The sequence below is a fragment of the Gymnoscopelus microlampas genome (genome assembly GCF_963454915.1).
Source record: "Gymnoscopelus microlampas genome assembly, chromosome: 8".
Lineage (NCBI taxonomy): Eukaryota > Metazoa > Chordata > Actinopteri > Myctophiformes > Myctophidae > Gymnoscopelus > Gymnoscopelus microlampas.
Window position 1 is genome coordinate 42,119,276 of NC_139945.1, and position 11,634 is coordinate 42,130,909.

Sequence of the window (11,634 nt, forward strand, 5' to 3'; positions counted from 1 at the left end):
CAAGGACAAGCACCACCCAAGTCACAAACTGTTCAACCTCCTAAAATGACCGTGGCCGGGCAAGGGGGCCTACCGCAGTATCAAGAGCAGCACCACCAGGTTCTTGAACAGCTTTCATCCGGCTACCGTCTGACTGCTGAACAAGGCATGAGCCTTGTTAGTCAGCAGCCTGATGACAGGCGGTGCTGTCAGGCTGGTCTCGGACCCTTGCTCTTCCTTGGACCTACCTGTGGATTATACCAGGGACAAGTGACTTGACTTTTTTTATGTGTAAAATGTGTTAAAGGTACCATGTGTAATGTAGATAACTTGTTTGCTTTTTTTGTTCTCTTGTATGATCTCCCCCCTTCTCCTACTTCCCTTTTTTCCTATGGAAATAACGATACGATGGGAACTATGCACGAAAATGTATTTCACCCACTTTTTTACTTCTGTAAAGCTGTGATGTGTCAATAAAGCTGTATGTATGTTTATGTTCCCGTCATCTGGTGTGCTGCAATCTGGGAACCCATAGACAAAAAAAAGGAAAAAACAGTGCCCTCTGCTGTTTTGCTCTGAATCTGTCTTGAGAGTGTGCTGTGAACGCCAGTTCCGCCCTGCCCTAGCAGCCAGTGTTGCAAGGTTTTGTGAGACAAACCTAGGTCTAGGAAAACAAGCCCAAAAGAAGCTTTTTGAAACATTCTAACAACACAAATCTGGCACGGGGTTCCCTGGCACAAAATATTTTCAAATGGGGGTTATAGAGACAATTTGGGGGTCCATGACATGAACATATTTGATGTTAAAATAATGTAAAAATTGTGAAGCAAGCCCAAATAATCAACTACACTTTAGAAACAAGCCCAAAAATAAATAAAAAACAGAACAATAAGCCGAAAGTTGCTTATAATAAGTGGATGGCAACGCTGCTCAGGCTCCCACTGGTCCATCAGTTTAGGCCTACACCAAATAAGTTGTAAAATGAATAGAATCACTATCTTTATAATAGGCATCATCATATTTGTTTAATCCATCAATGTGTTTGTTTGTTTATCCTCCTTAGGAAATGAAGGAGTTTAGAGTTTAAAAAACTCTAAATTCCTTCATTTTACTTCTTAACTTGTCCATAGCACGTTGCTGTACTCTGTCCTCAACCCTAAGCCATCCAATCCTAGCAAAATGAGCAGGGGTTAGATGGGTTTTGTGATTGAGGCCAAGAAGTAGCCTTGCCCCTTACAAGTTTGTTTTTTTCTTTGAGGACAATAAGCACGCGCAATGACACCTTTTCGGGTTATTTGGGTTTTTAGGGGAGGCGAGATCTTAGTTGAGACCTGCCTCTCTACAGTGGGTACGCCACTGAACAAAAATACGAGAAACAAGTCCCAAAAAACCGCAACTCGCAACTGCCAAGTGCCAATATTCACAAGCAAATACAGAAAAGCGATTATAAAGAGAGCCGCTTATAATAAGCGGACATGGCACACTGGTTTACGTCTCTGTTGCGAATGCGGAAGGAGAGATCAACGCTGGGGGCGGAGCATATGGGCAGGAGATTGTCCACATGGTAAAGATGGCTGCGGGTGAGGAGGAAAAACAACAGACACACAGACCCGGTGTGTTCAAACAGAAAAACAAAGGCCACAAACATGGCAAGCATCGGACGAAAGGTGAAATCGAGAGAGAGAACAAAGGTAAGAAGACTGTGATTGGAAGTGATCACACGCCCCTCGTCAATAACCAAGTGGATCATCCGGTTTCTGGTGCGGCTCATAGTCTCCGCCAGCACACGTGTTATTTTTAGCTTACCACATCTGAGCTCATACATGCTCATACACAGTGGTGGAAAAAGTACTCGCATGTTTTTTCTTAAGTAAAAGTATCAATACTGCAATGTAGAAATACTCTGTTACAAGTAAAAGTCCGGAATTCAACATTTACTTGAGTAAAAGTACAACAGTTGGAAGTTGAAAATAGCAGATCTACAAGCTCACAATGCCTCGCGGATTGTAAGCTTTTCAAATGGCCAAAATGTGCTGAAGTGGTAATCATCGAAATCTATGTAGAAAAGGATGAGGCCGCACAACTCCTAGCCACGATGCAGTAAGTTTAATGAAATGAAACCAACGTTTCGACAAATACAGTCTTCCTCAGGGTTTAACAGGGAATGGTGCAAACATCACTTATATAGGGACTGGGACAAAAGGTGTGCCCTTTACATGGGAGTGTCCTCAATCTACCAATCAATATGGGTGTGGTGGAGAATTACCCAATACTGACCGACACACTAGTGTCATCATCGAAATCTAGAAGTAACTAGTAAGTAAAGTTTTCAAATAATTGTAGTGGAGTAAAAGTATAATATTTGCCTCTGAGATGTAGTGGAGTAGAAGTAAAAGTACTGACAACTGGAAATACTCCAGTAAAGTACTAATAACTCAATTGTACTTAAGTACAGTACTTGAGTAAATGTACTTAGTTACTTTACACCACTGACTTAAGAGACATTTGACTACATAGGCCCTATTACGTTTAACGGTACAACGTGCTGACTGCACATCTATGATGATGACTACGACAATTTAGTGCTTGACGTCTAACAGCAATCAGTTACTGAGCCAATTTATAATTTTGCTCATTTACATGGAAAGAGGCTTCAGTATAGCCAAATGGGAGAAACCGTCAAAGCACCAAACTATCAATGCCAGAAAACAATTATTTAGGGAATTTGCTGACATTTCCCAAACAAAGTGCTTGTTTTTTTTGCCAAGATTTTCTTTATGTTCAACCATTATTAACACATTAATGGCAGTACGGTACACGTTGCACACTAAGGTGATGGTTCTATTAGCAATATTATTTATTTTACAGAGGGCTCTGCAGTGCAGAGAGGTAAGAAATTTGGTCTAGAAGCACCTTAAGTAGTGGCATGGCAGTGCATTATCTGATCCTAATGGTCTGTCATACAGGGAGAGTGTCGGTGACAGCCCTTACCAAGAAACAGAGAAAAGAGCACAAGAGGATGGACAGAAGACACAAGGCCAACCAGCTTCGCAGAAATAAGAAAGACATGGTAAATTATTATTTTAATTTGATGGTGTGAATAATCTCTCCTTTATCCTTGTAATTCCTCTGACTGACTGACGTTGAAAATTTGTCTTGTCCACCTAGGTCCTGACAGAGAAGAGACGTCTCGGTAGCAAGGATGGTCCCCCTCACTTGGTGGCTGTGGTGGCCCTTCATGCTGCAGTTGATGCTGGGTTTATCACTAAGCTGTTACGCGGGGAAGATGCTGGGGGTCTGGTTCGACAGGAACTCTGTGTTAGTGGCATCAATGACAGCTTTGGTCTGATTCTGCCTCGTTTCAAACAAAGGTTCACTTTTCTGCGCCCTAACACAGGTAAGTGTCAACTGATGTTTGTTCAGTAGATTCATTAAGTCCAAAAAGGATATACATTTAAACTGTTATTACTAGCTAATTTACTTCATGATGTATACATTATTTCTTGAATAGTTACAGACACCTCTTTATCACTAGATGACTTACTATACATTGAGTGAAAAAGGATTGCAAATATAACTCATTTGGATGAGTTTATTCATTTGCAACTTTTAGAGAGAGAAACACAAATTGTTTGTCTTATGATCATGACATTTTCTTCTAGTCTTTTGTGCAACATAGACCATTATGCTTGTCCCTACAAGACCCCAGTCTTATCTAAAAGTTAGATGACAGATTCTAAATGGCTGCTTCTAGTCTGATATCTTGTGGCTTCCTCGCTCTTTGCATAGCTGACCTGCACTCCCTGCTGGATGTCGCAAAGGTTGCAGACAGCCTGGTATTTGTCCTGGACTCCATTGAAGGTTGGGACAGCTATGGAGAATACTGCCTCTCCTGTCTCTTTGCCCAGGGTCTGCCCAGCCACGGTGAGTACACTGTAGGAGCTTCACAAGGCCGCACACATTAACCACATCATTACAGACTGGAAATATGGAGATTTCATGAAGTTTGGTTAATGTTATTAACTACTTAAACCATTTGTTTACCAGAGTCCGCCAGCAGTCTATATTAGGCCCACCTCCTTTTTCCCCCTCTATACCAAATCTCTTAGATAGCCAATATTACAAGCTCAGTATGTAGAATGTTCTATTATCTATTTTTGCCAAATGTTAGCCCCAGAATAGGAACGTTAGTGTTCTTGTGGTTAAATGTATTGAACTTTGTTGTTATTCATGGTTGAGGGCGTACTTATCACTTCGTCTTTGATAGCACAGCTTGCATTGAAATCACTACCGTGGAGAACAAGTTACTGTAGTTCCTCAGTTTTATTGATCTTTGTTTGTTTCTCTGTGTGTTTCAATGCTGGTGCTTTCCTTTTCTACTGTCTCCTATAGCGCTTGTGTGCCAGGGTGTTGGTGATCTTGCCGTGAAGAAGAGAGTAGACTGCAGACGTGCTCTGGCAAAGATCACAGAGGTCCGATTCCCAGATGCTCGCCTCTTTCCGTTGGACACGGAACAGGACGCCATGCTGCTTCTGAGACACCTGGGCTCTCAGAGACAGAGGAAGTTGGGCTTCCGCTCCAAACGCTCCCACCTCTTGGCTCAGCACATAGCCTATATTCCCAATAGCTCTGAGGTCACAGGCGGTGCACCCACAAGCTTAGGGACCCTCTGTGTGTCTGGGTATGTCCGTGGCCACCCTTTGCAGGTTGACAGACTGGTACACATCACTGGACATGGAGACTTTCAGCTCAGTCAGATTGACGCTCCTTCAGACCCCCTACCGCTCAGTACAACAACACCCAGACCAGAAAAGCCTGGGAAAGGAGGAAACATAGACATGCAGGTGGATTTCTTTTTTATTTTATTTTTTAAACGTTCTGTTTATTGAATTTAGTTTTTTTTACATACTCACAGGTCATATAGGCATGTACTGAAGCAGACAAACAAAACAAGATATCAAAAGTGAGTGGGTAACAGGATAAACAAATATTAATGGTAAGAAAAAAGATACATTGAATAAGGTATAAACAACAGCAAAAACAAACAACACACACAAAGACAACAAAAAACAAATACACAACGTAAAATCTCCAATTAAATTCATTTACAAAACAGTCCACGGTCCAAAAACGCCATATTGAGTTAAGTCAGTGATACATGTCAGTGATGTGATACGAGGGTATACATGCAGGTGGATTTCTTGGGAATCAAAATAAATTTAGTTCAGTCTTATTATTATTATTTTAAGTTTAGTTTTATGTTCTTGATGGAGGGTGTATACATGGTCATTAAATCCAGTACAGCAATTGCCAGCAAAATGTTCTGCTAATATGAATGGTTGTAACAGGACTTCTGTCATAAGGAATGTTCGATCTAAAAATCTAAAATTAAAACACAATTGTATATCGATTTTGAATAGACACTGAAAATAATTATATTGTATAGTGCAAAGGATCCACTAGTAAGTCCCCTGACCACTGGATATCGTCATCACTGAGTTTTTCCATATGTTCCACAGGATGGCACTGAGAAGGAACCTCCAGTTCGGGTGCTAATGAAGGCCGATCCATCTCGCAGGGAGAGCCTGCTGGCAGAGGCCGAGGTGGACCCCATGGATGGAGAGCAGACCTGGCCCACCGACACAGAGCTTATGGAGGCAGAAGGTGGGAATGGGAGTTGTTAAATTACATTTGAACCCTGAAGAATAAAGTTAGAGCAAAATGACCACCGTGTGAATACGGTCAGTGTTTGATATAGACCAAGCTGGGTTCCAGGGACCCCCAGGGGTCCTTGAGGAGTTACAGGACTGTAACTCTGAGAGTGTACACATGGAACCAAATGAGCCTTACGGGTTCATTTGGTTCCATTTGTACACTCTGAGAGTTTGTGTAGATACATACTAAAAATGCCATGGCTCTCTGATTAGGTATGGTTTGTTGTGATTGTATTAGCAATGGGAAATGAAAAGCTACAATCCTTTAACTATCTATTCATGTTTTTTCTATTGCTGGACAGAGGCCAGAAAGAATAGGCGTGTGATGAAAGTTCCAAAGGGAATGTCAGACTACCAAGCCACATGGATTGTGGATGACTGTGATGAGGATGGCGAGGAGGAGGAAGACAGCTCTGATGATGACGATGATGATGAAATGATGGATGAGCCCATGGCTGGAGAAGATGAAGAGAATGATTCACAGGTACACATCTAACACAGGAAGCCGGGTTCTTTTGATTCTATATGGCTGTTCTGTCAAACATCTGCTTTGCTGTAATGTTAGTCTATTTGATTGTCTGTGGCTTGTAGTCATGGCAACATGAATAGCATAGGTTCTGGTTGCTGTCATGGAAACTGACCGCCTTTTTAGGTATGTGACCTTAAGGAGGAAGTGTGTGGGTGTCGAACAGAGCAGTAATTGATGGAGAAGGTGTGCGTTCTGAGTGCTGCTGGTTCCGGGGGTGGAACAGTGCATACGTGACCCATGGTTAGTGCACCTCTCTATTGGGAGGCATTGTTTGTTTTCTCAGTGTCTGTCTCTGGCCTGTAGTGCCAGGCTACTCACCCAAACAATAGTGTTTGGAACAAGGGTCCCGAGAGGAGCCTCCCGACTTCCCGTTCTGTGAACAGAACTTCCTGTCTGGACATGGGGAGGGGACGACCATTTATTTATTTCCAGCTTTGCTTAAAAGAAGGGGGAAATTCTTGGATGTGCAAAGGATTCATTTTCGATCTCTGGTTGTTATTAACGTGTTTGATGTCAGGATTAGCACACTGGAATATTTGGGTGATGTTAACAATGGGAAAAGTGGTGCTTCAGAGGGTTATGATTATTATTATTATTATTATTATTATGTTTGCGGCTAGGATTGTTCTACGGCTTGTGGGTCAACCACATGCTGAGTGGATTCCCTCATATACTGTAGCAACTAGCAAGAGTGTGTCACTGTACATACTGTCTGTTCATACTAGGGAATAAGTACCACATTATGATTTTGGCCTCTCATAACTTGGTATTAATGAACAACTCATGTTCAGAGATGGCAGTCAGGGTTTCCAGGTGGTGCAGGGCTAAAGTTCCTTCCCACCACGTGGAAACTGGAACTGGCCTGGAAGGTTAAAATCCTTCATTGTGTATCCGGCTTGGCCAGGTGCTCTTAACGCAGTATTTCCCAAACTTTGTATGTATAGTGACAAATACCCCAAAATAACAAAACAAACGAAACAACATCCTCCCGGTGAATCTCCTCAAAGTCAGCTGAAAAGAAACGGCTGATGACTTCATGTTTATCGGAGGAGACGTGATTGTCTAGACCCTCCCCAAGACAGTAGGGTTATAGGAGTGACGGGGACTGTACACATGGGGGTAATTGGCATACTGACTAAATTGGGCAATGTCCAAGTGACCAGCTTTTTGCTGGCCCATTGCCAGTCAAGCAATTGGACCTGTATAATACTAGTCTCGCGTAGCCAGACAATCAGAGATCTCCGCCTATTGATACGTCTGGTGACATCTAAATTCAGCAAATGGGCTAAAACTGTGTGTAAACAATTCAGAAATTTAAGAAATAATAAATAAAGACTTTAGGGGCGGCCCTTCATATGGAATGTATCAGGAACAGTTTTCAAAGCAGTGGGCGTAGGTTTGAAACTTGTTTCAATGAATTTAGATTTCCCCAGGGATATCTCTACTGAGATCTCTGATCGTCTCCCTACACAAGACTAGTGTAATCATTTTCTGTTTTTTTGCTTTACAATACAGTGAGATTAATATTAACTCTGTAGTAATAGACTTGTCACATGTATCAGCAGTTTCCAGATACTAATTGCACTGATGACCCAGTTAGAGTGGTCATGTTTTATATTGATAATGGCACTGTGTTCTGTGACAGCATCCTGGTTCAGCCTGCGACTCCGGAGAAGAGGAGGAAGAGGAGGAAGAACAGGAAGAACTGTGCTCCACAGAGCGATCAGGAGCAGATCAACGTTATGATCAGCACATGGATGAGGCTGAGGAGGGAGAAGGCCTGAAGCGCTATCGCGAAGCTCGGGCTAATGAGATGTTCCCAGATGAGGTGGACACACCCCTTGATGTGCCAGCTAAAACCAGGTAGGGTCCTTCTATTGCATTAGCACTGTATGAACAATTTGCTTTACATTATTCAGAGCCTTTCAAGTAATACTGTGAGAGACGACATCAATTTAAAGACGCTAGTAAGATTTCATGCAAGTTTTCTCCTTTAAATTAAAAGACGTACCTCTGAAGCAGTCACCCTGATCCATCAGTCATGCCTTGCCATACTTTTGACATTGCTATCCTTTGGTCTCAGGTTCCAGCGCTACAGGGGTCTGAAGAGTTTTCGCTCCTCTCCCTGGGACCCCATGGAGAACCTGCCCGTCAACTACTCCCGCATCTTCCAGTTCCAAAGTTTTGAACGCACCCGTCGCCGCATACTAGCCGAGGCTGCGCAGGAGGAAGAGGGAGCCATGGTATAAGCATGTGCATGAGTTAAGATGTTTGCTATACCCTGTGTACTGTATTTGTGGATTCACTAACCTCTGTTCACGCTACTGTTGTAGGTGGGCTGGTATGTGACTTTGCACATTATCGATGTTCCCGTCTCTGTGATGGAGAGTGTCCAGTCTGGCAAACCTTTGGTGCTGGTGTCCCTCTTGCCTCATGAGCAGAAGGTATGGCCCATGAAAATGAATGTTATCGTCACTGTCAGGCAGAAATTTTGTATGTCCAAAACCGTTACTTTTCAGGATGTTATCCAATGTAATTATTAGTCACAAGCACACGTTTTCAAGTGTTTATGAAATCCATTGACAGACATGAACACTTTTACTCCTTAAAATGTTTCCAAAAATAGCAGGTCTGAACTTGTTGATTTGAAATGGGGCATTCAGTCACTTAGGAAAAAATAAAAGTTGAAATATGGAGATACAAGGTTTATACAAGGTTTCTGCCTGACAGCAAAGATATGTTGTACCGTATATAATGGCCATTTGATTGTTCATTTGAGTCCTTTCTGAAGTGGAATAACGCACATATTGATGGTTCTGCTATAATTTCCTTCCATGCATAGATGTCAGTGATGCACATGTTGGTACGGAGGCACCCCAGCAACACAGAACCCATCAAGTCCAAAGAGGAGTTGGTCTTCCACTGTGGGTTTAGGAGGTTCAGAGCCTCTCCTATCTTCTCTCAACACACCTCAAGTAGGTCCAATAGTACATGTACAAGTTCATAGAGACTACATGCCTGTTGTACATTTTATTCTATAATGCAGCACAGCAGTGGTGTTCAAACCTTTTGTACCCAAGGCACACCAAAGGGCAAGTCAAAATCTCAGTCAGCACCTGTATTCATATCCATGCAAAAAGCCTCTATAACAGGATGAATAACTCTTTAAATATTTACTTTTTATTTATTCATGCCAAATAAAAAGTTTTAAATATATTTTGTAGCGTATATGATTTGCCTTTGAATTTTGGAAATGAGTGCACACAAAGTACTGATATAGTAAATTAAACTAAATATAATTAACTTTGTATAGTTTTTCCAATTTTTTTGCAATAATTAGTGTGGCGTTTTCATACAATCTCAAGGCACAACTGGAATTGTCTGTGCATACTGTTTGGGAACCACTGGCATATAGCATGAGATGTTGGTTTTGTGTATTACCGCATCAGTTCACTTAAATCATATTTAGCAGCTGGAACTAAGCTGCAGTTTGGTGTTAAAATCTGATTTGCTTTTCATCAGGTGACAAGCACAAGTTGGAGCGTTTCCTTCAGCCAGATTCCCCCATTGTGGTGTCTGTGTATGCTCCCATCACCTTCCCTACTGCAGGGGCACTGCTCTTCAAACAAAGGAGTGATGGTATGCCATAGAGTTAACCACTTTCAACCTGAGTGGTGTATGTAATTACTTAAAGAGCACTATGTATAACTTTCCTCTTCTACCCCGGATTTGAACCGGTTTCCTGCTCAAGTGCTGACATTTTTACCATTGAGCTAATATATCCAGCCCGCTTGCTCAGGGGATAAATTGAATCAAATCAATATGTGCTTTAAAATGCATTTTTTTAAAAGCATTAAAAAAAGAAAACGGTAACGTAATGTTGACAAAAACAGCCAGGCAACGACATTTTCTGTCTCAAGCGAGTTTCGAGTCTCAAGTTTTCATACAGCACTGAAATGAACAGATGAATGGCTTCCGCTAAAATCAAACAAACCACAGCATGCTCTGGAAAATGGTTGGCAGTAATGCGAAGTATAGAGTGAGTCATAGTCATACTAAAAATGCCAGACCACCGGCATGGTTCTTGAATAAGTGATCTTATGTTATAGTTGCTTTTTGGTACTGCGACCATTTCTTTCTGTTCTCCAAGTTATGTAATCAGTTCAGTATTCAGTACCTGTATTTGAGTGTGTTTCTTTTTGTCATCCAGGCATACAGGACCTGGTGGCCACAGGCAGCCTCTTGAGTTGTGACCCGCAGCGTGTTGTGCTTAAGAGAATTGTGATAAGCGGACACCCACTGAAGATTAACAAGCGCTCCGCTGTCGTCCGCTACATGTTCTTCAACAGGGGTGAGCACTGCTGTCAAGTACTGTACTGCATTTGTGTACTTTATATTTCATGACACTAAACTTGGTCTGACAATGCCCCAGTGTTAATTTAACTCTAAAGTGTGTACAACGTTTTATTGTTTTCCTCTCTCCACAACAGATGACATCATGTGGTTCAAGCCAGTGGAGTTACGAACCAAATGGGGTCGGAGAGGTCACATCAAGGTGGCTTTAGGTGGGAGAATTTAGGAAATTCATATCATTGGCTCTTGGAATGTTTCACCTGGAATATAGTTGACAATCGTAAATTCTGGATCTTGTGTTTTTCAGGAACTCACGGTCACATGAAGTGTGTATTTGATAGCCAGCTGCGCTCTCAAGATACTATCATGATGCATTTGTACAAGAGAGTGTATCCTCACTGGACGTATGACCCATATGTTCCACTGTCCTTACCTTGGATCAAGAGAGAGAACACCGAAGAGATGGATGACGGTGACATGGAGTAGGAGAGACGCAACACACATGGAACTAGTACATTATATTGAATTGCCATGACAGTCATATCCATTAAATAAACCTGTTTGAATCTAAATTGCCTTATTTTGAAGTTGTTTGCAAGCCAGTGTGAGATATTCCTTCACTTTTGTTTTCATGTTCTTAGATCCATTTATACCCACTAGATGGCAGTCATGATTAAGAATTGGTAGATGAAACGTATCTGAAATGATTGTGTTGAATAACTGCATGACTTTTGGTTGAACTATCTGGGTCTAGATTCTTTTTTGTATGAATGCTCACGATCAAAGGCGTAAGTGGTGCGGAGGGGAACTTTATGATCTAATGTTGAAGTGCACATTTTTTTTGCAAGGCTGTATAATTAATAGAATATGGAAGTGTAATGCTAGGGATGTGATTTTTCTTTTTAGGCCTTTATATATCGGGACACTTTTTCTGTTCATTTAACATAAACAATTAACAGATAATTCATCACAAACAATGATCAAACAAACAACACAAACACCCAAGATACATACAAGGCAATTAATATAAACTACAACATCAGTCGTAATTGGGCCTGT

General features: G+C 41.7%; 1 protein-coding gene across 1 annotated transcript; it reads left to right on the top strand.

The window, feature by feature from the left end:
* The first annotated feature begins 1,533 nt into the window (after positions 1 to 1,533).
* On the top strand, positions 1,534 to 11,148 carry tsr1 (TSR1 ribosome maturation factor). Its single transcript, XM_084064814.1, has 15 exons — positions 1,534 to 1,670; positions 2,946 to 3,049; positions 3,148 to 3,376; positions 3,769 to 3,903; positions 4,372 to 4,823; positions 5,499 to 5,643; positions 5,996 to 6,177; positions 7,868 to 8,085; positions 8,306 to 8,465; positions 8,556 to 8,666; positions 9,065 to 9,197; positions 9,745 to 9,861; positions 10,433 to 10,573; positions 10,713 to 10,787; positions 10,883 to 11,148. The coding sequence occupies exons 1-15, from the start codon at positions 1,541 to 1,543 to the stop codon at positions 11,059 to 11,061; spliced, it is 2,511 nt and encodes an 836-aa protein (XP_083920940.1). The 5' UTR covers positions 1,534 to 1,540; the 3' UTR covers positions 11,062 to 11,148.
* The last annotated feature ends 486 nt before the right edge of the window (positions 11,149 to 11,634 follow it).

Coding starts and splice junctions, on each gene's coding strand:
- tsr1 (XM_084064814.1), top strand. CDS start 1,541: ATGGTAAAGATGGCTGCGGGTGAGGAGGAAAAACAACAGACACACAGA. Junction 3,904..4,371: donor CCAGGGTCTGCCCAGCCACG/GTGAGTACACTG, acceptor TGTCTCCTATAG/CGCTTGTGTGCCAGGGTGTT. Junction 10,574..10,712: donor CTACATGTTCTTCAACAGGG/GTGAGCACTGCT, acceptor TCTCCACAACAG/ATGACATCATGTGGTTCAAG.